This window comes from Carettochelys insculpta, chromosome 19, assembly GCF_033958435.1.
Source record: "Carettochelys insculpta isolate YL-2023 chromosome 19, ASM3395843v1, whole genome shotgun sequence".
Taxonomy (NCBI): Eukaryota; Metazoa; Chordata; order Testudines; family Carettochelyidae; genus Carettochelys; species Carettochelys insculpta.
In genome coordinates, this window is record NC_134155.1 from 26152744 (window position 1) to 26175695 (window position 22952).

General features: G+C 58.2%; 1 protein-coding gene across 2 annotated transcripts in view; it reads right to left on the reverse strand.

The window, feature by feature from the left end:
* The window catches only part of STX1A (syntaxin 1A), a 248055-nt gene that overhangs the window by 39163 nt on the left and 185940 nt on the right, over positions 1–22952 (reverse strand). For both annotated transcript variants that reach the window (XR_012648198.1, XM_075014093.1), the window contains exons 4-5: positions 19602–19676; positions 1532–1605 (exon numbers count right to left, since the gene is read on the reverse strand). Coding sequence is in view for 1 of the 2 variants with exons in the window: in XM_075014093.1 (XP_074870194.1) it covers positions 1532–1605; positions 19602–19676 (149 nt within the window). In the remaining variant the exon portion in view is untranslated. The remainder of the gene's footprint in view (positions 1–1531; positions 1606–19601; positions 19677–22952) is intronic.

Genomic DNA, 22952 nt, shown 5'->3' on the forward strand with positions numbered 1-22952 from the left:
AAGATTTGATATTCCTGCTATTTTTCAGGTAAAATTACAAGCAGGGAAAATAGTTTAGGTCCCTTTGAGATCTCAAAGCAGCAGCAAAGGTCACTTAACCAACATGTTTTCTTTAACTGATCCCCTTACAGAACTTCTGCGACTTTATCAGGGGCCAAGTGTGGGAGCAGTTAGAGAGGAGAGTGATTCATTGGCAGTGACACCGCCAATCGAGTTGCTTCTCATACTAAGCCGATTCTGCCACGTAGGAGTGGCCCAGCAGAAGATTGTTCCTGGCCTAGGCTATATATTTCCCAGTGCTTTCTCCAGCCCCAATCTCAGATGATTCAGGGGAGCAAGAACGCTAAACGCTACCACGTTGGATCCTCCAACATCTAACACAGCCCAGACTCATAAAATCCCTCTCCCTGATCCGTTCGCTTTGGCTCAGTTTCATCCCATTACGCCTAAGTCCAACCCTGCTGCACCATCCCAGTGCAATTCTGCTGCCTCTTGCTTTCTGCGCCCTTCAGATACATGTGCTTGGCTACCACCTGGCCAGGTCACTGACATTGGGCTGAGCTATAAGCAGCTCTGCAAAGCTTTTAGTACAAAGTAGTCTCATGAGACTTGGGCTCCTCAATGGCCAAGTTGCATCGGAAAACATGACCAGGGATGGTCACTTCTTCCCTGCCTGGGCCTGGGTGCAGCGATGTGTGCACGCTGCCCATGACTGTTCAGGCTTTACGGGACATTATGCCTCATAGATTTCAAGGGCAGAAGGACAATCATCATCCTCTGGACTAAGAAACCAGCTAATTGAGAAATGGCGCCAGCAACTCGGTTGCAGTGGGAGATAGAACTGTTTGAGCAGTTCAAATGCTGCTATTTCCCTGGCTGCCAGCCAGGTCGGTGCCTGAAGCAGGACAGACAGCGCCCCATGAGGGCTGTGGACTTCCAGGAGCAGGTTACAGACTTGCAGTGCGCAATCCAGACATTTATATGGTAATCACTTTTAGGTTGGTCACACTGGGGGCATAAACTTCCCAACAGCGCCACTGAGTTTTGACGTCTCTGAGGACCCTGCCGAGCATCCTTCCATGTTCTGTAGAGCGCAGTGAGGAACTCGGTTTTGGGACACGACAGAAGGGACCTTTCTGTCCCCACAGTGCACGTACTAGGGGTTAGTTCTTGTTTCAATAAACATTTCCAAATGGGGGGTGCTCAGCATCCCAGACACCTGAGTGACTCACACTGAGCACACGCATGTGAGGAACCGGATGCACACGCCCCTTTGCCACTTTACATACACAGATCACGGGAGTCACACTGGAGCTTTAGCCACGTGAGACGGGAGCACACACCCCCTGCACACGCGCTTGCTGACACACCTAGCACACTGCCCCACTAGGCACCACGCCTGCAGAGCAGCATGAGATGGCTTTCCAGGGCTCGGGGCAGAATGGCTGCAGCTTTTGTCCTCTCCCACCGGCTGGGGCACCAGTTGTGCGCAAAGCTCATCTCAACCTCCCGCTCCCAGACAGACACTCACCTGTGTTTTCCTTATCCTCAGGTCAGCAGACGATCTGTTCAGCCCTTCCTCTTGTTCAATGCTCTGTTCAATACCTGGCCGGAGACAGAAGAATGTGGCTTATTTTAGCCTGGCGGGAAGAGAGTAAAAGATTGCTGTGCAAGCCCAGAGTACGTGGGGGTTAGAGTGAATCTGGATCCCGCTGCACTCCTCGTGCTGAGATACTGGCCCATTTTATCCTGGGCTGAAAGAGCCTTCCTGCAAACCACCACCTCCAGCTGGCTCCTCCTTTTCAGACAACAGGATGAGTTACTAATTTTAACGGCTGCAGATACATCACTCTTGTGAGGCACTGAGCAAAGAGCCCAGAATGTAAAACAGAGTAGGGATTCTGTGCCCCACGCAGCGGTGTCTGTGCCAATGGAGCTGCAAGCCCTGGCTGAGCGTGCTGTCCTTCCATTGGCCACGCTGGCAATGAATATACTGCCCAGTACTGGGCCCAGGACAGACCTCTGCAGGTCCCCACCGCACACCCCTCCAGCCTGACAGCAAAGCATTCAGAACTGCTGTTGAGGTTCCAGGTGTCGCCAATTTTGCACCCACCCCACAGTGATGCAGCTGGATCACGGTCTGCTGATTTGCTTGAGAGAATGTCATCTGGGACTGTCAGGGGCCCAGATCTACCAAATCTCCTGCCTCCCCTGGCCAACAGGCTAGTCACTCTGCCAAAGCAGCACATCAGGGTGACCTGGCATGACTCACCCTTAGCTAACCCACACTGGCTCATTGCAGGGCACTACGGCTCCAGGACCCTGGGTCCCAGAGCTCCAGGCAGCTGGAAATGCTGGATTGCTGCTCCACAGCACCTGTAAGAAGCTTGCACTGTAGTTCTCACGACCCGCACTCAGGGTTGTCCCGGGGTAATTCCATCTCTTCTGTGTCTGTCTCGGCCCTGCCTGCCCTCGCTCTGGGCTTCGCCACCTGATTCGGACTATGGCCCTTGGTATTAACCCCAGCTTGGACCTAACTACCAACTTCCTTGCTACACACAGCCTCAGGGTCGCCCTTCTTCTGACCCTTGGCCCTGACTGCCCTGCTTGGCATCCTGACAATAATCCTCTTGGTGGTTACAAACTGATTGTTTGTTACAGTACCTTTCCATGGAGCAAAGTTAGGCTGACAGGTCTGTAAGTGCACAGGTACTGCGCCTGCTCTCCTCTAGCTCTCTGGGGCTACGTCTACACGTGAAGCCTACATCGAAGTAGCCTATTTTGATGTGGCAACATCAAAATACGCTATTTCGATGAATAACGTCTACACGTTCTCCAGGGCTGGCAACGTCAATGTTCAACATCGACATTGCGCAGCACCACATCGAAATAGGCGCTGCGAGGGAACGTCTACACGCCAAAGTAGCACACATCGAAATAAGGGTGCCAGGCACAGCTGCAGACAGGGTCACAGGGCGGACTCAACAGCCAGCCTCTCCCTTAAAGGGACCCTCCCAGACACAGTTGCACTAAACAACACAAGACACGCAGAGCCGACAACTGGTTGCAGACCCTGTGCATGCAGCATGGATCCCCAGCTGCAGCAGCAGCAGCCAGAAGCCCTAGGCTAGGGGCTGCTGCACACGGTGACCATAGAGCCCCGCAGGGGCTGGAAAGAGAGCGTCTCTCAACCCCTCAGCTGATGGCCGCCACGGCGGACCCTGCTATTTCAAACTTGCGGGACGCGGATTGGCTACATGGTCCCTACTTCGACGTTGAATGTTGAAGTAGGGTGCTACTCCCATCCCCTCATGGGGTTAGCGGCTTCGACGTCTCGCCGCCTAATGTCGATGTTAACATCGAAATAGCGCCCAACACTTGTAGCCGTGACGGGCGCTATTTCGAAGTTAGTGCCGCTACTTCGAAGTAGCGTGCACGTGTAGACACGGCCTGGGACCACAACCGCCCTCCACCACTTCCCATGGACAAGACAGTCGTCTGTGCTGTAACTCATGCTCTGCAAGACGTGGTACTCGTTGGGTGTATACGCTCACCTCATGCACCAGTGCTGGAGGTCCAGGTTGAGGTCCCACTGCAGAGCAAAATGTTGCTTGAGGCCCCATAGGAATCTCACTGTCCTGTCCTGGAAGAAGATCATCGGCCTGGGACCAGGTCATGAGAAGCAGAGATGGCCACAAGCCATACTGTGCTGGAGGCATGCGCCAGCCCCAGGTTCACAGCAGCCAAGAAGAGCCTGGGGGTTTGCCACCCAAAACTGGAGACCGGCCAGCAAAGACATCTTCCCCTGAAACAAATGTTGTCCTTTTCTGTCTTTGTTCTTCGGCGTCACCACTGGTTGCCCCGCGGTCCTTTGGTCGACTTCTTTCACTGCAAGGGAATTGCAGGCTGGGTGTATGTATAAGTGTTGTGCTCAGCCCCGCCAGAGGGCATTAGCGATCTTCAGGACCCCTTTGAGTAGCAGGAGGGCAACCCCATCAGGCACAGAGGTATTAGGCACAGCCACCAGCTCCTTGAACTCTGCCTGAAGTCCCAGGTTAGAGGCCACCTCCTGAGGAGTTCCTGAGCATCGTCCTTCGGTACAGGGGGGCTCGCGATGGTCTCATCCAGGGAAAACGAGGATGAAGATGCTGCTGCAGGTTCCACTCCCTGCACTGGGGTGCCGCTGACTGGCCTGCTAGGGGTCCTGGGGAATGGGCGTGGGGGTGGGGTCTCCTCCAACACTCCCTCTAAGACAGCAGTCCCCAAACTTTTTGGCATCACACCCCCTTTTGATTTCTGAGAAACCCTCACTTCCCCTCCACCTCTTCTTTACCATCATCCAACCCCCCGTAGCAAAAACTTCAATTCATAATTTAAAATAAACACAAAAACTGGATAGAAAAATGCTATTTAAAATTAAAAATAAGCACAAATAGTTTTTCTTGGCCCCTTGAAAGTGCCTGGTGCAGCCCCAGCTGGCCGACTGCCTGAGCCCCATGCCAGCCGACTGATCTGCCTGAGCCCCGCGCCACCAGGGCCAATCACGCACCCTCCTGCCAGCTGCCCAGGCCAGCCACCTGCGCACCTGCCAGCTGCCTGAGCCCCGCACTGCTGGGACCAGCTGCCTACCCACTAGCCGCCTGCCCCAGCCATGGGCCAGTGGCCTGAGCTGCCCACCTGAGCCCCACGCTGCCAGGGCCAGCCACCCACCTGCCCAAGCCCCACTGCCAGGCCAGCCACCCAAACCTCACGTTGCTGGGGCCAGCCACCTGCCTGCCAGCCCAAGCAGACCGAGCTCCACGCTACTGGGGCCAGCTGCCCACCTACCCAGCAGCCTGAGCCACCTGAGCCCCGTTCTGCCAGGGCCAGCTGCCAGCCCGAGCCACCTGAACCCCGTGATGCCGGGGCCAGCTACCCAAGCACTGTGAGTCCCACAAGCCCGCTGTCCGCTGTCTCCCTGAGCCCCTCCCACCCCACAAAGCCAGGCACCACCAGCCCCCCATTCTTTCCCCATCCCCATCGCCCTCACCCAAGCTAGGCACCCCCAGCCTCCATCTAACCCCATCCTCCTCCTCCCACCACAACCCACACTCACTCACCTTTGCAGGAGGCAGCTAGCTCCATGTGGGTCTTTGCTGACCGCCTGCTTTTTAGAGTGGCTGTGCCGGGTCACCCCTGTGAAACGGCAGGGGCTGAGAGCCAGAAGCAAGGGCCAGCACTTCCTTCAGGTGAGGCAATTGATGGGGGGACTGGGTCGCCTTGCGCCCCCCCCCCGGAATGTCTGCACACACCCCTGGGGGGCATGCGCCCAGTTTGGGAAACCAGGGTCTAAGACACGGATTCCCAAACTGGGGGCGTGAAGGAATTCCAGGGGGGGCGCAAGGCAACCCAACCCCGGCATCATTCCCCCACCCCAAAAAAGAGCCGGCCTTTGCTTCCAGCTCTCAGCTCTGCCGTTTTATGTACGTGACCCTGCGCAGACACTACAAGAAGCAGGCAGCTGGCAAAGGCCCATGTGGAGCTGGCTGCCTCTGCAAAGGTGAGCAAGTGTGGGTTGCAGGAGGGGAGAGGGAGGAGGATGGGGTTAGATGGGAGCCAGGGGGTGTGATGGAGTGGGGGATAACTGTGTGTGTGTGTGGGGCTCACAGAGGGTGTGGGGCTCCTGCTGAGGGTAACCCTGACGACCAGGTAACACCTTTGTACTGCAGACAAAGGAGGAGGTGGAGCCTGAGGGGTTTGAATTGGAACTGGGAGTTGGAAGCAGTTAGTCTGGGCTGGGAGAGAGAGACAAAGGAGGGGGCAAGGCCCCAGCTCTGGGGGCCCCTCGGGGCCTCCTCTCCCCAACATGGATTGGACTGGCTGTCTCTGCCTGCTGCACTGACTCCTCTGTACGATGCTGTGTCCTGTCGGCTAATAAACCCGCTGTTCTCCTGCTAAGTGAGAGACTCTCCTGCCTGCGGACAGGGTGCAGAGCTTGGGGGACCCCAGACCCCCATCACACGGGTGCCTGGCTTGGGGAAGGGGATGGGGTGAGAGCAGGGAGCTGATGGTATCTGTCTTTGGGGGACGGGAGGGGCTCAGGCGGGGGGGAATTGGGCGGCTGGCCAAGCTCAGGGGGCTGGCCCTGGCAGCATGGGGCTCAGGCAGGTGGCTGGGGTGGCTGCGGCTGGCAGGCGGCTGGGTGGGTGGCTGGCAGGCGGCTGGCTGGGCTCAGTCCGCTGGGATGGGCAGCTCTGGCAGCACAGGGCTCAGGCAGGCAGGCAGCTGGCACAGGCAGCTCGGGTGGCTGGCACAGGGCTCAGGCAGTTGGCCAACTGGGGCTGCACCAGGTACCCTCAAGGGGCCAAGAAAAACTATTTGTGCTGATTTGTGATTTTCAATAACATTTCCATATCACGTTTGTGTGTTAATTAAAACTACAATTGAAGTTCTGTTGCAGGGGCTGGGTGACAGCAAAGAAGAGGTGGGGGGCGCGAGGTTTCTCAGAGATCGAAAGAGGGGCGTGATGTGGAAAAGTCTGGGAACCGCTGCGCTAAGCGCTTCATGGAACACATTTCGTTCTGTGCACCACTGATAAAAACACCAAGTTTTATGTGCCTGAGGCCACGGGCGCTCTGCGAATCAGCTGGGCAGCATTTGAATCCCTCCTGGGCAGCCGCCCCAGTACTCAGCTTACAGAGAACACCAGTCTCCTCCTCTGCAGCTTGCATCTGTAGGCCGGGACACCCTTCGAAACCAACCAGGCAGCCTGGGCTGGTGGGAGAACCCACGAGTTCCAGAGGCACCGATGGCCCCCTGTAGCCAGGCTAGGGGTGTAGGGCTGAAATCTGGGTCCAGCTGGCGTCTGTGCCTGACCAGGGACAGAGACCCCTGTTTTGTGCCTTCCTCACACGTGCACTGCTGGGTGATCAGCAACGGCGATAAGCTCTGCGGACCTACAAGGAACCCTCGGAACACGGAGACCCTCAGCCCCAGGCCCTCGCGAGCGATGGGGAAAGGGATCGGTGAAGGGCACCCGGCGATCTGCGCCTCCCATCAGCTGCTTGGCATTGCAGCCTGTAGCGGGACTCTGAGCACGAGCGAGACCGCCTGTCTGACAAACGGCGCAGCCACAGGGCTGCCGTGAGAGGGGCCGGTGCCAACGAGAAACCTGCCGCTGACGCTCTTCTCTGGAACGGCCCCAGGAGGGGATTCGAGGCACCGGAGACACCGACGCTCATCTCTGTGCTCTTGCTGGAGGGGACCTCAGCGGGGCTGCACCACAGTGACAAGTCCTCAGTGGCCAAACCACTGTCTCTTCATTGAGCTGCACAGACTGTGCTCCCACAGTACCCCGACAGCGGCAGGTTTTCTAACCCTTTCATCGGTCTTGTGGCCTGAGGTCCTGTCCTCAGTGTGCTGAGGCCGAGGCTTCGCACCGGGGAGTGCTGGTTGGACGGGCTCTCAGGCAGGGAATGGCAGCACTGGGGGAAGCTCCAACCACAAGCCTTGGCCCTCCCACCCCAGCTGCTCTTGCCTTCAGGGGGCTGAGGAGAACAGCCCTGAGCTGACGGCTTCACCCTCTTGCCCAGCTGGGGCGCTCTGCCCCAAAGCAACAGCTTGTGACTGGCTTCCCAACTGGAATTCACAGGCCATTGTTCAGGACCGTTCCAGTTCTGTGCCACCAGCGGCAGCCAAGGCCGAACTCGGGTCAGTGCTGACTCTACTGGGCGAGGCCTCAGCCAAACGTCGTCTTCTTTTTTAGTCTGGGGCTTAAACTATTTGGTACTTATCACTACCGTGCCCCTGCTGAGACACCACAGGCAGCTACCACATGGGTCACTAACCAGCACTTACCACAAGGCTTGAAGCTTCCAGATCAGGGCACGCCCCAGCCCTAGGCTAGGTGCCCCCAGGACGACAATCTGCAAACTACAACTAAGCCAAACCACTAAGGGAAGCCATTGACAAAACCCAGAACTGCGCTGCAGCAAAATGAGCCAAAGCCACAGCAGTGCCGAGCACTGTTACTGGGGGCAAGCAGGGACTGAAGGGGTAGGGGGCACACAGCGTCCCTTATACCACCCCATAGAGTCACCAGAGCTGCTCCCCTACCGGTACTGCTGAGGGAAGAACTCCATGTGGTGAGACCACACACCTCACGTGGAAGGAACATGCCTCATCCCTCACCGAAGGTAACGGTTCTCAGATCGCTTCAGCTAGCTGCTGACATACCCCAGAATGAATTCTGCCAGGCCCTGCCAACACGCATACATGCAGTGTAGCTACATAATCCGTAAGCTGTTCTCTCCCTGGCCTGGGTGCACTTCCCTCAGTTCTGTTGTTAACTGTATGAAGCAGTTGGTCACAATGAACCTTCTTAGTGGAGACTGAAGCAGAACAGGCATTTCCTGCTCACTTAATCTCTTCGGTTTTTAGGGCTCCTGCCTGACTAAGCAGTTGGCCAATACTTTACGTTTCTTTTGCTCCGAATGTGTTTAAGGACCCTGTTCTCATGAGCTGTGTCTACACGCGCCGGGCGCTACTTCGAAGTTAACTTCGACGTTAGGCGGCGAGACGTCGAAGTCGCTAACCTCATGAGGGGATCGGAATAGCGCCCTACTTCGACGTTCAACATCGAAGTAGGGACCGTGTAGACGATCCGCGTCCCGCAACGTCGAAATTGCCGGGTCCTCCATGGCGGCCATCAGCTGGGGGGTTGAGAGATGCTCTCTCTCCAGCCCCTGCGGGGCTCTATGGTCACCGTGGGCAGCAGCCCTTAGCCCAGGGCTTCTGGCTGCTTCTGCGGCAGCTGGGGATCCATCCTGCAGGCACAGGGTCTGCAACCAGTTGTCGGCTCTGTGTATCTTGTGTTGTTTAGTGCAACTGTGTCTGGGAGGGGCCCTTTAAGGGAGCGGCTTGCTGTTGAGTCCGCCCTGTGACCCTGTCTGCAGCTGTGTCTGGCACCCTTATTTCGATGTGTGCTACTTTGGCGTGTAGACGTACCCTCGCAGCGCCTATTTCGATGTGGTGCCGCGCAACGCCGAAGTTGAACATCGACGTTGCCAGCCCTGGAGGACATGTAGACGTTATTCATCGAAATAGCCTATTTCGATGTTGCTACATCGAAATAAGCTACTTCGATGTTGGCTTCACGTGTAGACGTAGCCATGGTCTGTTAAGTCCGTTGGTGGTAACTCATTTTGTCCCTTGACCCTTAGCCCTTCTGACCTTGTTCCAGCACCCATGCGCTACTCTTTTGCATTCATCCTTAGGAAACAGTCCCTGTGTCCACCTGTGTCATTCCTTTTTTGATTTTTGGGCAGTTACAGAGCTCTGCATGGACCCATAGTGGCCTCTGACTGGAATCATTTGGTGTTGTGCCTATCTTTGAGAAATTGCCAAACCTTCTCAAACTGCTTTTTCCCTTAGATTTTCTTCCCGGGGGGTCCTGTGACATTCGGGGCAGACATCCCAATAGAAGAATGGAGGTTTGAACCCCAAGTAAATGCAGTCCCCTTCCACAGGAGCCATGCACTGGGCTGTGACCCAGTAGGCATGAACTTGGGCTCTGCTAGGAAATGCCCAGAATAGCCCAAGGTCAAGGCCAGAAGAGACCACTGGGGTCATGGAGTTCTGTGCTCAGCTAGACTGACAAGCCCTCGGTGGCCAAGCCACCGTCTCTTCACTGAGCTGCACAGACTGTGTTCCTGAAGTCTCCCAATAGCGGCAGGTTTTCTAACCCTTTAATTGTTCTTGTGGGTCTTCTCTCAACCCTCTCGACTTTGTCACCCCCTTGAATTGTGGGCACCAGCACTGGACACAGCAGCCAAGCACCGGCCATGCCAGTGCCAAACACAGAGGTAAAACCGCCTCTCTGGTGCAACACGACTTCCCCTTTCATACCACCCGGGGCGCATTGGCCCTCTGGGCCCGGCGTCGCTCTGGCAGCTCGTGTGCTACCGATGTTGCACCACAAGCCCCCTGCTGCACTAGGGAGCCCCTCCCCCGTGGGCACGACCGCCGTGCTGCGTAGCTGGAGGCGTACACACACATCCAGCTGCAGCGGTTGCTTGTGCGCAGCTGACCGAGGGCCCAGGCCGCCATGTGTCTTGTCATCTTCATTATTCACCAGCCCTCAGCCTTTGGAGATTTGCTGTTTAACTCCGCCCGGCACTGCAGCCAAGTGAGACTGGGCTGCGCCTGACCCCGAGCACATTCCTCCCTGCACCGGAGGAACAGCTGACTCAGTCCCCCTCAGGCCAGAGAGCCAGGCTGGAGTGTGATGGGGTTCAGGGGTCCCTCTGCACTGCACCGCGCCCGCTGGCAGGAGAGACTCTCACTCAGCAGGCACAACAGCAGGTTTATTAGGCAACAGATGTCCAGTTTCTCACAGAAGCAACAGCATAGCCGCCAGAGACAGTCCTTCCAACCTGTCCTGGGGGGAAGACCCCGAGGGGTGCCCCTCTGGGGTGTAGCTTTCCCCCTCCTCAGGCTGGCTGCCTTCCAGCTCTCCCTTTTCCTCGCCTCCAACTGCCGCCCCCGATTCAAAACCCAGCTCAGCTCCTCCCTGCTCTTTGTTTAGGCAGAGGTGTTATCTGCCAGTTGTAGCCCCAGGGTCATCCTTAGCCACTGGGAGCTGCTGCTTGCCTCGGACATCCAGCCTGACTCACACATGCACCCCCCGCACTCCATCACAGCTGGGTCTAGCACTGCCTAGCCGAGAGGGGAGGAACGCCCCTCCTGCTGCAGAGGGGAAGGACGGGAACGGGGATTCTGCACTCCGACGGGAAATGGGATGGGCTTGGTTCACTGCCAGACCAGAACGTGCTCGTTACAGAGGTCACTGGGGGAGCCTGGGAAGGGCATTCGACAGGCCGGCCGCAGCGCGTCCCTCCTGTGGAATCACGCATCTCTCCTGCTCTAGAGAGAGAGACACTGCCTCTGGCAGGAACTACTGCAACTACCCTCCTAACCCTACAGAAGCAGCCAATTCTCCCAGTCAGTGGGGCAAGATGGCTGCCCCCACCCCAAAGGACAAGCAGTCTGCTCTCGAGCACTGCGCTGGCTGGCCAAAGCGAGCCCAGTGCCGTATGCAAGGCCCTATAGCCACTGCAGCTAAGGGTGGGTGGGCTGCAGTCTCCACACACCGGTCACCTGGCTCGTGGCTGGGGAGGCAGCGCAGCCCTGGCTGAAGACAGCTGACGGACTCCTGGGGGTTCCATGCTCTCTGGCTCAGATGCCCTCTCTCCGATCAGACTGCCCCAGCGGTCCCCTGCTCCGCCCTCCCAGGCGCTTGCAAAGACGGACTGTGCTGGCAATGACAGGGCATCGGCTATGGTGTTGTTGTTCCCCTTGACGTGGACCACCTCCATGTCGTAGTCCTGCAGGAGCAGACTCCACCGCAGGAGCTTGGCGTTGGCCCCTTTCATGTGATGCAGCCAGGTCAGGGGTGAGTGATCGGTGTACATGGTGAAACGCCGTCCAAACAGGTACGGCTGCAGCTTCCCCAGCGCCCACACCATGGCCAGACATTCCTTCTCTATGGCTGCGTAGTTCTGCTCCCGGGGCAGCAGCTTCTTACTCAGGTACACGATGGGGTGTTTCTCCCCTTTGTCAGTCACCTGCATTAGCACCGCCCCCAGCCCCACGTCCGAGGCATCGGTGAACACCAGGAAGGGCTTGTTGAAGTCTGGATTTGCCAGCACTGGGGCCCTGACCAGAGCCTCCTTCAGCGCGCAGAGGGCCTCTTGGCACTGCTCGGTCCAGACCACCTTGTCAGGCTTTCCCTTTTTACACAGCTCCGTGAGGGGGGCTGCGATGGAGCTAAAGTGGGGCACAAACCTCCGGTAGTACCCCGCCATCCCAATGAAGGCCTGGACCTGCTTCTTAGTCTGGGGTGTTGGCCAATCTCTGACAGCCTCCACTTTAGCTGGCTCTGGCTTTAAGCAGCCGCTGCCCACCTTGTGGCCCAGGTAGGTCACCTCAGCCATTCCCACCTTGCACTTCCCTGCCTTGATAGTCAGACCGGCCTTCTGGAGTCGGTCCAGCACCTGCTTGACCTGGGACACATGGTCCTCCCACCTCTGGCTGAAGATGCAAATGTCGTCCATGTAAGCCAGGGCAAAGCTCTCCATCCCTTTCAGTAGCTGGTTCACCAGACGCTGGAAGGTAGCGGGTGCCCCCTTGAGGCCAAAGGGCAGGACCAAGAACTCGTAGAGCCCCACAGGAGTGATGAAAGCCGACTTCAGCCGGGCATCTTGGTCTAATGGCACTTGCCAGTACCCCTTGGTGAGGTCTATGGTGGTGAGGTAACGGGCTCCCCCCAGCTTGTCTAAAAGGTCATCAGGCCTGGGCATGGGGTAGGCGTCCGAGACAGTGATGGCGTTAAGCTTGCGATAGTCCACACAAAACCGAACAGACCCATCTTTTTTAGGGACTAACACCACGGGAGAGGCCCAGGGGCTGGACGAGGGTTGGATCACCCCCAGAGCCAGCATGTCTTCAACCTCCTGCTCTATGTCCTGAGCCGTCCTCCCTGTGGCTCTGAATGGCACACACTTGATAGGGGCGTGGGTGCCTGTCTCTATTCGGTGGACAGCCAGGTCAGTGCGTCCGGGTCTGTCCGAGAACAGCTGTTGATGCAAATGCAGCACCTCCTTGATCTCCGTCTGCTGGGCAGGGGTCAGCTGGTCTGAGAGGGGAATAGACTCCAGCAAGGAGCCGGCTCCAGTCCTTGTGAGTAAATCCACCAAGGGATCATCCTCCTGCCCCTCCCAGTGTCTGCACACGGCCAGCACCAAGTTCTGCCTGTCCCAGTAAGGATTCATCATGTTCACATGATAGACCCGGTGGCTGTGGGCCCGGTTCGACAGTTCCACCACATAATTCACGTCATTTAGCTGTTTGACGACCTTGAAGGGCCCATCCCAGGCCGCTTGCAGCTTGTTCCGCCGCACAGGTATAAGGACCATCACTTGATCCCCGGTGGCATAGGCTCGGGCCCTGGCGTTACGGTACCAGACCTTTTGCTTCCTTTGGGCCATGGAGAGGTTCTCCCTGGCCAGGCCCATGAGTTCGGTGAGTTTTTCCCGGAAGGTCAGTACATACTGTACCACTGACTCCCCTTCAGGAGAGGCCGTCCCCTCCCACTCTTCTCTGAGCAAGTCCAAGGGTCCCCGTACCCTCCTTCCATACAGCAGCTCAAACGGGGAGAACCCCGTGGATTCCTGGGGCACCTCCCTGTATGCAAACAGCAGGTGGGGTAAGTACTTGTCCCAGTCATGGGGGTATTGATTCATGAAGGTTCTCAGCATCTGCTTCAGAGTCCCATTGAACCTCTCCACCAGCCCATTGGTCTGCGGGTGGTAGGCTGTGGCCCAGGTGTGCCGGACCCCACACTTGTCCCACAAGCTTTGCAGTAGGGCCGACATGAAGTTGGACCCCTGATCTGTGAGGACCTCCTTGGGGAACCCCACTCTGCTGAAAATGGACAGCAGTGCATCAGCCACGGTGTCAGCGTCGACAGAGGTCAAGGCCACAGCTTCTGGGTATCGCGTGGCAAAATCTACCACTACCAAAATATATTTCTTCCCCGAACGCGTTGCCTTGCTGAAGGGGCCCACTATGTCTATAGCCACTTTCTGGAAAGGCTCCTCTATGATGGGCAGTGGCCTCAAGGCAGCTTTCCCCTTGTCCCGGCTCTTCCCCACCCTCTGGCAGGGATCGCAGGACAGGCAATACAGACGGACAGCTGCAAAGATCCCTGGCCAGAAAAAGTTCTGTAACAACCTTCTCCTGGTGCGGTGGATCCCCTGGTGTCCTGTGAGCGGGACATCATGGGCTAGGTACAGCAGCCTGCGCCGGTACTTTTGGGGAACCACCAGTTGCCTCTGGACCTTCCATGGCTCCGCTTTGCGTCTGGGAGCCCATTCCCGGTACAGGAATCCCTTTTCCCACAGGAATCTCTCCCTGCAGCCCTCCCCCAGCTGTGGAGCTGGGCTGAGACTGGCCAGTTCCCTCAGCTTCTGCAAGGAGGGGTCTCTCTGCTGCTCTGCCTGGAATTCTTCCGCTCGGGCAGGAGCGGATGCTACTTCCCCATCCCTGCCTGGCTCCAGCATCCCTGGCCTGTGAGATCTGGTTTTTGGGGGCCCCCTTTCTCTCAGGTTTGGCCCCTGTGGCTTTGGCTGGGCCTGTACCCCTGAATCTGGGGAGCGCACCCCTCGTTTTCTTTGGCTACGGGTCAGGACCAGGGCACGAGGGCGTTCACCTTGCCAGTTCTCCAGGTCAGCCCCCATCAGTACATCTGCTGGCAAATGGCTGTGCACGCCCACTTCCTTGGGGCCTTCCTTCTTCCCCCATTTCAGGTGCACCCTCGCCATGGGCACCTTGAAAGGGGTCCCATCAATTCATGTTATTGTCAGGTGGGAATCGGGTATCATGCAGCCCGGTGCCACCACCCCGGGTCGGGCCAGCGTCACGTCAGCGCCTGTGTCCCAGAACCCCGTGACCTTTTTCCCGTCTACCTCGAGGTGTTTGAGACACTTGCTCCACAGAGGCATTGCCGCCCCCACTCTGTAAACTGGCCTCTGAGCATTTGGTCCCCCTGAGGAGCTGGTCTGTGGGGCGGATTTGGCCCAAGCCGAGTGCCCATTGTCAGCACCACCCGCCTTGGCCGCCAGCCCCTCTGACTTCTGGGACCCCACCCAGTTGACTCCATGACCCCCCGGCCTGCTCAACCTGTCTGGGAGCCTGGGGCACTGGGCTGCTCTATGCCCCTTTCGCCCACAGCGGTAACAGCCTGGGTCTTGTTGTGTCCCTCGGGCCGGCTGCTCTGTCCGGGCTCTGTTTGGCTTTCTGGGGGGTTGGTGGCTGGCCCCTCTTTCCTGGGCTTGCCCAAGAGGTGGTCCCCTCTGTCGTACAGTTAGGGACCGGTCTCTCTGAGATTCTCGGTTTCTCCAGGACTCCCTCTCCCTCCGGGACTCCCTCTCTCTCCGAGACTCCCTCTCTTTGTGGGGCTCACTTTCAAACCTGGCCCGGCTGTTTGTGAAGTCATCTGCCAGTTTCCCTGCATCATGTGAGTCCCCTGGCTTCCGGTCCACGAGCCACACCCTCAGGTCAGGTGCGCACATCTCGTAGAATCGCTCCACGACCGCCAGCTCGATCAGGTCCTCTACGGACTGGACTCCCATTCCGAATGCCCACTTCTGGTAGTATTGCTTCAGGCGGGCAGTTGTATCTACGTGGGTTTCCTCTGGCCTCTTCTGCGCCTCCTGGAACTTCTTCTTGTACATCTCCGGAGTCAGCCCGAACTTATGCAGCAGGGCCTGTTTGAACCGTTCATAGTCCCCAGGCTGCAGCCCCACCAGCTGGCTGAGCACCGCTGCGCCCTTCCGGCCCAGCAAGGGGGTGAGGTGCCGGAGCCACTCATCTGGGGGAACCTCATGCAACTCACAGGCTCGCTCGAAGGCGGTAAGGAACTCGTCCATGTCCCCTGGGTCCTGACACTGGGCCAGCACACGCGTCTCCAAGTGACTGGCCACCCCGAGCCGTCTGGCCCTCTCCCCGCTTACCACAGCTGGGGCCTCTTGGCGTCTCGCCTCTGCCATGGTTCGCTCATGCTCCCGCTCTCGCTCTCTCTCCTTCCGTTCTCGTTCTTTCTCCTCCCGCTCTGTCTCTTGTAGCTGGCGCTCGTGCTCACGCTCTCTTTCTCGTTCCTGGCGCTCGTGCTCACGCTCTCTTTCCCGTTCCTGGCGCTCACGCTCTCTTTCTCGTTCCTGTCGCTCATGCTCTCTTTCTCGTTCCTGTCGCTCACGCTCTCTTTCCCGTTCCTGGTGCTCCAGTTCCTTTAATTTCACCTCGAGTTCCAGCCGTTGCAGCTCTGCGGTGGGGGACTCTGCCCGCGATGGACCACCGCTAGCTGAGCGCGACCTGGCGGGCACCGCGTCTGTCTGACGGCGTCGAGCCCCCGCTCCTGTCGGAGAATCCGAAATGCTTCCCGAGGCTGACCGGCCACTTTCTGCCGGGACAGGCTCTGCCCCCCCGGATCGGTCATTCTCTTCCAGCTGTGCAATCAGCTGGGCCTTGGTCGCCTTCCCCACGGTCAGGCCCCTCTCTCTGCACAGCCCCGCTAGCTCTGCCTTCAGGAGTCGGGTATAATCCATCTCCCCGCTATCTCCCGGGGTATCCACTCACCAGCAGCAGCTGCAGGAATGGCTCTGTTCTCCCTCTGACTCTTGTGAGACTCCTTCCTTCTCTGGTGCTCAGTCAGCCACTGCTGGGAGCTCATCCGTGGGTGCAGTGCATCCCACTTCTGACACCAGTGTGATGGGGTTCAGGGGTCCCCCTGCACTGCACCCCGCCCTCTGGCAGGAGAGACTCTCACTCAGCAGGCACAACAGCAGGTTTATTAGGCAACAGATGTCCAGTTTCTCACAGAAGCAACAGCATAGCCGCCAGAGACAGTCCTTCCAACCTGTCCTGGGGGGAAGACCCCGAGGGGTGCCCCTCTGGGGTGTAGCTTTCCCCCTCCTCAGGCTGGCTGCCTTCCAGCTCTCCCTTTTCCTCGCCTCCAACTGCCGCCCCCGATTCAAAACCCAGCTCAGCTCCTCCCTGCTCTTTGTTTAGGCAGAGGTGTTATCTGCCAGTTGTAGCCCCAGGGTCATCCTTAGCCACTGGGAGCTGCTGCTTGCCTCGGACATCCAGCCTGACTCACACATGCACCCCCCCCACTCCATCACAGCTGGGTCTAGCACTGCCTAGCCGAGAGGGGAGGAACGCCCCTCCTGCTGCAGAGGGGAAGGACGGGAACGGGGATTCTGCACTCCGACGGGAAATGGGATGGGCTTGGTTCACTGCCAGACCAGAACGTGCTCGTTACAGAGGTCACTGGGGGAGCCTGGGAAGGGCATTCGACAGGCCGGCCGCAGCGCGTCCCTCCTGTGGAATCACGCATCTCTCCTGCTCTAGAGAGAGAGACACTGCCTCTGGCAGGAACTACTGCAACTACCCTCCTAACCCTACAGAAGCAGCCAATTCTCCCAGTCAGTGGGGCAAGATGGCTGCCCCCACCCCAAAGGACAAGCAGTCTGCTCTCGAGCACTGCGCTGGCTGGCCAAAGCGAGCCCAGTGCCGTATGCAAGGCCCTATAGCCACTGCAGCTAAGGGTGGGTGGGCTGCAGTCTCCACACACCGGTCACCTGGCTCGTGGCTGGGGAGGCAGCGCAGCCCTGGCTGAAGACAGCTGACGGACTCCTGGGGGTTCCATGCTCTCTGGCTCAGATGCCCTCTCTCCGATCAGACTGCCCCAGCGGTCCCCTGCTCCGCCCTCCCAGGCGCTTGCAAAGACGGACTGTGCTGGCAATGAGAGGCGCCAGTCAGGCTCACCCACTCCCTTCTGTGCTGCCTGAGGCAGGAAGATGCCACCAAAATGGAGCACAGGAAGGAAATGACTCGCCCTTCCCGGCCTTTATGTCTACTCTTTGCCCTCACTGATGGGGCCCCTGGAGCCCAGGTCTTGTCACAAGGCACCTTCCCCCAGCCTGACGGACGCGGGAGGGGAGATTCTGAGACCCGTCTGGACACTGGAGGTGATGCCACCTGGGCAGTTGATGGGAACCAAGTGATTCCTGCAGCGGTCAGGTGAACCCAGGACAAGGTGGAACTTCTGTTCAGGCAACCTTGTGTCTGCCATTGCACACCAGAGAGCAGAGCCTCTCTGCCCCCATACGCCAGCCTGTCCCCCTTCTCCCTCAGTGCCCAAGTGCCAGCTCCACCTGAAGATTTCCAGAAGGCCTCAAGCCATAAAGCAGCGGGTCCCCCTCTGCCCTCAGAAAGCTGCTTCCAGGGCCGGGAAAGGCCCCTGTGGCAGGTGTGTCCCTCACAGGCCCATTACCAAGTCTCTGCTCTGCTGCCAAAGAAGATGACAAGGGCTACGTCTACACATGCACGCTACATCGAAGTAGCTTATTTCGATGTAGCGACATCGAAATAGTCTATTTCGATGAATAACGTCTACACGTCCTCCAGGGCTGGCAACGTCGACGTACAACTTCGTCGACGTTCAACTTTGACGTTGCGCGGCACCACATCAAAATAGGCGCTGCGAGGGAACGTCTACACGCCAAAGTAGCACACATCGAAATAAGGGTGCCAGGCACAGCTGCAGACAGGGTCACAGGGCGGACTCAACAGCAAGCCGCTCCCTTAAAGGGACCCTCCCAGACACAGTTGCACTAAACAACACAAGATCCACAGAGCCGACAACTGGTTGCAGACCCTGTGCATGCAGCATGGATCCCCAGCTGCCGCAGAAGCAGCCAGAAGCCCTGGGCTAAGGGCTGCTGCCCACGGTGACCATAGAGCCCCGCAGGGGCTGGAGAGAGAGCGTCTCTCAACGCCTCAGCTGATGGCCGCCATGGAGGACCCCACTATTTCAAACTTGCGGGACGCGCAATGACTACACGGTCCCTACTTCGACATTGAACGTCGAAGTAGGGCGCTATTCCCATCCCCTCATGGGGTTAGCGGCTTCGATGTCTCGCCGCCTAACGTCGATTTCAACTTCAAAATAGCGCCCAACACGTGTAGCCGTGACGGGCGCTATTTCGAAGTTGGCGCCGCTACTTCGAAGTAGCGTGCACGTGTAGACGCAGCCAAGAGCTGCAGGTGACCCCCCTCCCTTGGGCTTGCAGCAGCCATGGTCAGAGGAGAAAGATGAGCAGGTAACTCGCTCCAGTCAGCGGCAATGACAACAGGGGCCCACACACTCCCTGATGTTCCCGGCCCAGCTGGAATAGCTCTTCTGTAGTCCTGGAAACGTGCCAGGTTCCTGAACACATGCTCCCAGAGCCCAGGGCTGAGGGAGATAGTGGAAGGAGTTCACCTCCTCCAGAGCCACTGCTCTGGGCTCTCTGCAGACACGCTCAGGTGACACGTTTGAGGTTGTCTTCACAACACCAGGGCTGGACTCCGGTTCTGGTAAAAAGTGGAAGTGGGGATTCTGGGGCACACGTGGGGGCCCGAGTGACCTGCGGAACCGCCGACCGCACGCAGCCCTGACCACAGCTCGGAGAAATGGGTCAGCGTCAGCAGGAGTCACTGGTCTGGACACCTGGGAACCGGGTTACAGTGACACTGTGTGAGAGGGTGCAAGAGGCCTTGCTATATGACTAGCTCTCAGCCGCCAAGCCCGCTCTGGGCACACTGGCTAGGCCGAGCTCTGAGCCTGCGTTATGCAGAGAGGAAAATTCAGACACTGCACCATGGGCTGGTCTCGCCCCCTCTTCTGCTGGTCTGCAGGAGACTGAAGTGAGGGCTGCTGGGCTGTCAAACTGCAGAGCTGTGCAGCGTGGAGAGGGCGTGGAACAGACCTCCCCGGAGCGTAACACACACGCCTCGCAGGCAGGCTCCAGAAGCCAGCGAGCAGCGACACCAGGAGCAGCAGCAGAGCTAAGGGAGGCTGCAGGCTCAGCTGCTCCATGGGAGGTCCTGGGCACAGCTGCGGCAGGGCCAATGGGAGCGGGCAGTGGAGTCCGGCGGGGACACAGGGCCCCTTCAGGCGGCTGAGGAACAGCGTAGCAGCAGCCGGGCCTGTTCCCGGGGGCCATGCAACTAATACTCACTCTTTAACTTGGAGCGCACTTTGTTCGCTGTCTTTTTGATGTCGGACATTAACTCTTCGAGCTCCTCCTTGGTTTCTAGAGGAAGGAAGAAGAGAACAAAGGGAGCCTGAGTGAATCTGGCCCCAGTTCCAGGACAGGGCTCGAGCTGCACCTGTTAGGGGAGCCCTGAACAGTGGGGCTGGATCTCTGCTCCCTCCCAGCAGGGCCTTGGTGCGCTCACACTTCCCTCCACATTGTCCCCCTCCCCCCTGCCAGCCAAAGGCCCCAGGCTGCAGCTGTAGCCGCAGCCCTCCTGCAAAGGAGGACACTGCCAGAGGGGCTCAGCAGCAGGGCTTCTGCCTGGCCACACGGGCAGCTCACTCCAGCAGGCTCCAGAACCTCACCTCTTCCCAGGGCTTGGAGATCTCCCCACCCCGGCACCTGCTGGCCTGGGCCTGGGCCTGGGCCGAGCAGCACCAGGCTGAGCACCTGCCCCACTGGCCAGGCAGGGCGCTGCCAGCTGGGTCTCATCAGCCATGTACTGCCCTCCCTCCCCTGCGGGCTGAGCATCCCACCCTGGAGCACCTACCCCACTACCCAGGAAGGCGACCAGAGGGGTCACATTGCAGAGCAGGCTGGGAGCTCCCTTATCTGGGACCCTCCGCCAGCCTGAGAGGGACAGAAGTGAACCCGGGTGTGCTAAGGCTTCCACCCAGCCCCTGAGCAGGCCACTCCCCCGTCCTGCAGGCACCGCCCACTTGCCCTCAGCACCACACTAGGCCTCTGTCACAGGGGCAGGAGCTGGACTGGGGACTTCCGACACCGGGGCAGACAGGTGTGTCCCCAGCTCCTTCCAAGCAGCAGGGAGACAGGAGCTGTGGCAGGTGAGCTGGGAGCCCAGAGCTCCAGGCCAGGCATGGAAGAGCAGTGGCACTGCTCCAGGGTTCATCTACACAGACACAGCCAAGCGCCCACATCCCCACACTTGCAGGATCTGGCTGCCCTGGCCAGTTCATCAGAGGCCGCGATACAACAGTTCACCCTTCTCAGGCTGAGCCCTAAGGTCCCGCTGTAGCAGGCAGCCCGCCTCAGCCCTGGAAGCCTTCAGCCCTCAAAGAGGCTGCTCAGCCATTACCCGCCCGCTTGCCTGAATTCACTGCCGCTGGCAGAAATGTAGGGGCTAGCGTGGCACTGTGTTGGAGCACGTCCACGGCCGACTTCTCCTGGAGGTTTCTGGCCAGTGTCAGCGGCCTGGCAGCTGAACATCGCTCTCCTTTCTCGCCACTCAACAGAGCAAGAGACGTTCACAAAGGAACGCGCTCACGAGAAGGGCAAGTCACGTCCCCTCCATCACCAAACAGCTTCTCCAAATTACCTCCATGCAATGAGTACGTATCACTCCTGCCCACCCCAGCACCTAGCGCCTCAGCTCCAAGGATGTGTACAACTCAGTAGCAGGGTTGGGTGGGCACGAAGGCACAGAAGGATTCTCTGTATTCCTCTAGAGTCTTCCAAGCACTCCACAGGCACGAATAAACCTCCTCACTCCCGTGAGGCCAGCAGCACTCACCTCCTTGGGCAGAGGAACCAACTGAGGCACCGAAGACATCTGTGACTTGCTCAAAGATGGGGGAAGTGACTGGAATCCAGGGAACCTGGCTCCTTGATGTGCTTACGTGCAGGGCTATCCTTCCTGCCTAACGAGGGGACTCAGGAACCAGGCTGTGTGGCTCACCCCCACTCACTTCATAATGAGCGTTGGATTCTGACAGTCTGACTGTCTCCCGGCACAGCCACCAGAGTGATTATCTCACAGACTCTGTTCCACGTGGCTGCTGCCCCAGCTGGAGCACAGCCACCAGTTGGGAGGCCCCACTTTACGAAAGATGTGAATAAACTGAGAGAATCCAGAGGAGAGCAACAAATGGGATCAAAGGTTTAGACAACCCTGGCCTATGAGGAAAGGCTAGAAAATAGGGAGCATTTACTCCGGAGAGGAGACAACCCAAGGGGGGTCTGACAATAATCTGCAGCTGAGTCAAGGGCTGTTCGAGAAGAGGGTGGCCATTAGCAGCCCTGGCTTAATGTGCAGCAGGGGAGATATAAGTCAGCAATTACCAAAGGCTTTCTAACAACATGGGTAGTTAAAGCACGGAACAGAATTCGAAGAGAGAAGGCAGCAGCCCCAAGGCAGCGGTTACTAGAAGAGGTGGATGGCCGGGGTGAGGCCTGAGTAGTCAGAAAGGCGATAAACTACGAACAGAACAGCAAAAGGGAGCAAGAAAGCTCTGTTCCAGGAGCTGCGGTGGAGGAGATCTCAGGCCTGTCTGAGACAGGGTCAGGCGAGATGATCACACACCTTCTGGCCATGGGGTCTGCAAATCGCTTTGGCCCTGCCGCAGTGGAGGAGGCTGGGCTAGAGAAGCTCTCCAGGTGCCCTGCAGCTCAGCATTCATGGGGCAGTAGCGTTAGAGGCACCGTTCAGTCCCCCGCACTGTCCAAACACAGAACCAGCTGGCGCTCTGTCCCAAAGAGCTGTGGTGTGTAGGGGAAAGTGACCGGTGACCGGTGTCATGACATTGCCAGAGTTGTACTGACAACGCCCCAAGTGGACTCTGCAGGGTAGCAGCGTCAGTCCGTAGCTTCACAAAACAAGGCACCTGGGAATGAAGCAAGCAGTCATGGAGCACCTCAGAGACTAACAATGTTACTTTCGTGGGTAAAACACACTTCTGAAGTTACATTTTCAACCTCTGAAGTGGGTCTCACCCACGTGCTACATGACTGCTTGTTTGTTCCCCCAGTGGACATGCTTATTCCACAGACACCTTTCCAAAGCACTGTAGATGTGCGTCTGGCAGTGTGATGGTGCTGGGAAGCACCCCAGGCAGACCTGCCCTAAGTAATGTAGTGCTTGGACGTCCAGCGTTGCTACATTGTAGGGCACAGGCAAGGAACTCTGAGCAGGCGAGCAGGTTAGCGGCAGGAACAAAGGGAACCCAGGCAGCCCAGGAGGTTTCTCTTTGCATTGGTCTTGCTGACTACGCACTATCAAGCTATGCCTGAAATGGCCCAGAAGATCTCTCTTCGCAGAGGGAGAGGTTCCAAGGTGCCAGTGGGGTTTCTGTCCAAGTGAGTGAGAGGTGGCGGGAGGGAGCAGGAAGGACCAGGTGGAATGTGAGCTGCGACTGGGGCCACCCCTTTGGGAGCCGCTGCTCCCACAGGTCTGTTTGGGCCAGCACAAGGGCTCGGGCTGTTTACCGCAGTCTGAGCAAAAGGTGATTTTAGAATTCTGCTCTGTGAAATAAAGACATGTCATGGGTAGGGAGGGAGATCCCAGCTCAGAAATAATGGGATGTGGGGCTGCTCCGA